General features: G+C 35.9%; 1 protein-coding gene across 1 annotated transcript; it reads right to left on the reverse strand.

The window, feature by feature from the left end:
• Nucleotides 1-618: 618 nt before the first annotated feature.
• On the reverse strand, nucleotides 619-1,440 carry LOC109243624 (F-box/FBD/LRR-repeat protein At2g26030-like). Its single transcript, XM_019410585.1, has one exon. It carries the CDS (start codon nucleotides 1,438-1,440, stop codon nucleotides 619-621), a length of 822 nt encoding a protein of 273 aa, XP_019266130.1.
• Nucleotides 1,441-1,848: the final 408 nt, after the last annotated feature.

Below are 1,848 nucleotides of genomic sequence, written 5' to 3' on the forward strand. Positions count from 1 at the left end.
CAGAGGTGTATGCAAACTGACCCCAGACATCACGGTTATCAAAAAAGAGTTTCAAAGTCATCTATTGAACATCCATAAATCAAAAGACAAAAAAGAGGTATCCCATGAACCACAGAGAAATCGAACACCAAATATAGTGTCCTTGTGCCTCGATTCCAACTTAAACCATACCTTTGGGAAAAGGCTATTCTTGAGAAAAAATTATAGCTGAAGTTCTTAAGTATTCAGAATCTTTTTCGAAAAATAAAAAGCAACAAAATTTAAAAATGAATAAGTGCACTAAATTTTCAATAGAGTAAACTGCATCACCAATCTAATAAAAACCAATATTTCTCCATCTCGCTAGGGGTCGTTGTTGCCAGCTTTCCACTTCTGAGTTCCACAGGATGCCAGCTTTGGTTCTGCCAATTGTAGGCTTTTAATTGACTATGCCAAGTCTTGCTTCCATGAGAAGTAGAATGACTCGAATTCTCTTCGTATACATTAAACGACTGACGAAACATCTAAGCATTTTACTACTTGATGTTATGTTGAGTCTCCTAGGATGACAACTCCAAAGCAAAGCATCCACAAAAGTTAGGTACGATATAGACGACTTTATAAATACATCTAAAACATTCACTTGGGAGGTACAAATTCTGTGGTCCAGTTCCAAATCTTTCCTGTTGATCTCATTATATATATCTTCACACGTGATAGCTCTAAAGATTTCAGATTCGGACATTCAGCAATATCCAACGTAGGAGGATCTTTCAAAGCACCAAAACAAAACAAGTGTTCCAAAGTTGGCGCGTGGATTTTAACATACCTGTTTCTCTTTGTCCTAATGGAAACTGACCTTATCTTTTGAAGACGAAGCAACTCAATATTTTCCAACCCAATACAATCTTCAACGACGAAATTGACAATTAAGGGACAACTAGAGAGTAGAGTCTGAAGCATGTTGTCATCTAAACGGACACCGGATAGAGAAAGCTTTTCCAAAGAATCACAGTTCACCCCATGACTACTTGATGATGAAAGATGCATCAGATCACAGTCTGTCAGAACCAATTCTCTTAAAGATTTTGATGTCAAAATAGGAAAAGGGTATAACGTACGAAAGAAGCCCGTACATACTACATCTTTTACACCATTCTGAACAGCAATACCAAGCCACTTATCAATCACAAGGAAAACTTCACGAGAACCCGACATTAAAATTGAAAACGTGAACTTGTCTATAGGGATTTTTCCATCCCTATATCTCTCCATAATTTTATTCACTATATTCATGTCTTTGTAATAGTGAATACTAAATATTAAGTTGGGATGAATCAACCAAGCTAGTAGCCATGCTTTGGAGAGAATGCTTGTTTGTGCTGCTTTATCAAAGCTAAGGTAAGAGACTATTTTGTCAATGAGACAATCAGGAATTATGTCTGCTGTCGCTCTCTCCATGCTATGAATGACGAAACCCTAATGTGACTGTGAATTTATAGATTATGGTTTTGGTAAAATTTCACACTCCTATCCGATGAAAAGTAAGTAAAACCCTATATATTTCTAACTATTTACATAATTTATCCTCCTTTTGTTAATTACTTAGATTATGTCCCTTAACTTTTCCCGTTGGTGTAAAATTCCGAATACATCTAACCCCTCTTGGCTTTTGGGCCCCAGCTTATCCTCACTAGAAAACCTAACAAATATAATTATGCATGTCTTATATATATGTATAGAAAAATAAAATCAGATACTACATGATCTAAGAAAATATTCAATAATACATTAAGCGAAAGGGTGGATTCTGTACAGATAGCCAACTCCGATTTCTAGCGAGTTTAAGATGTGACTTAAAAAACGGGG

This window comes from Nicotiana attenuata, unplaced genomic scaffold (genome assembly GCF_001879085.1).
Source record: "Nicotiana attenuata strain UT unplaced genomic scaffold, NIATTr2, whole genome shotgun sequence".
Classification (NCBI taxonomy): domain Eukaryota; kingdom Viridiplantae; phylum Streptophyta; class Magnoliopsida; order Solanales; family Solanaceae; genus Nicotiana; species Nicotiana attenuata.

Coding starts and splice junctions, on each gene's coding strand:
- LOC109243624 (XM_019410585.1), bottom strand. CDS start 1,440: ATGGAGAGAGCGACAGCAGACATAATTCCTGATTGTCTCATTGACAAA.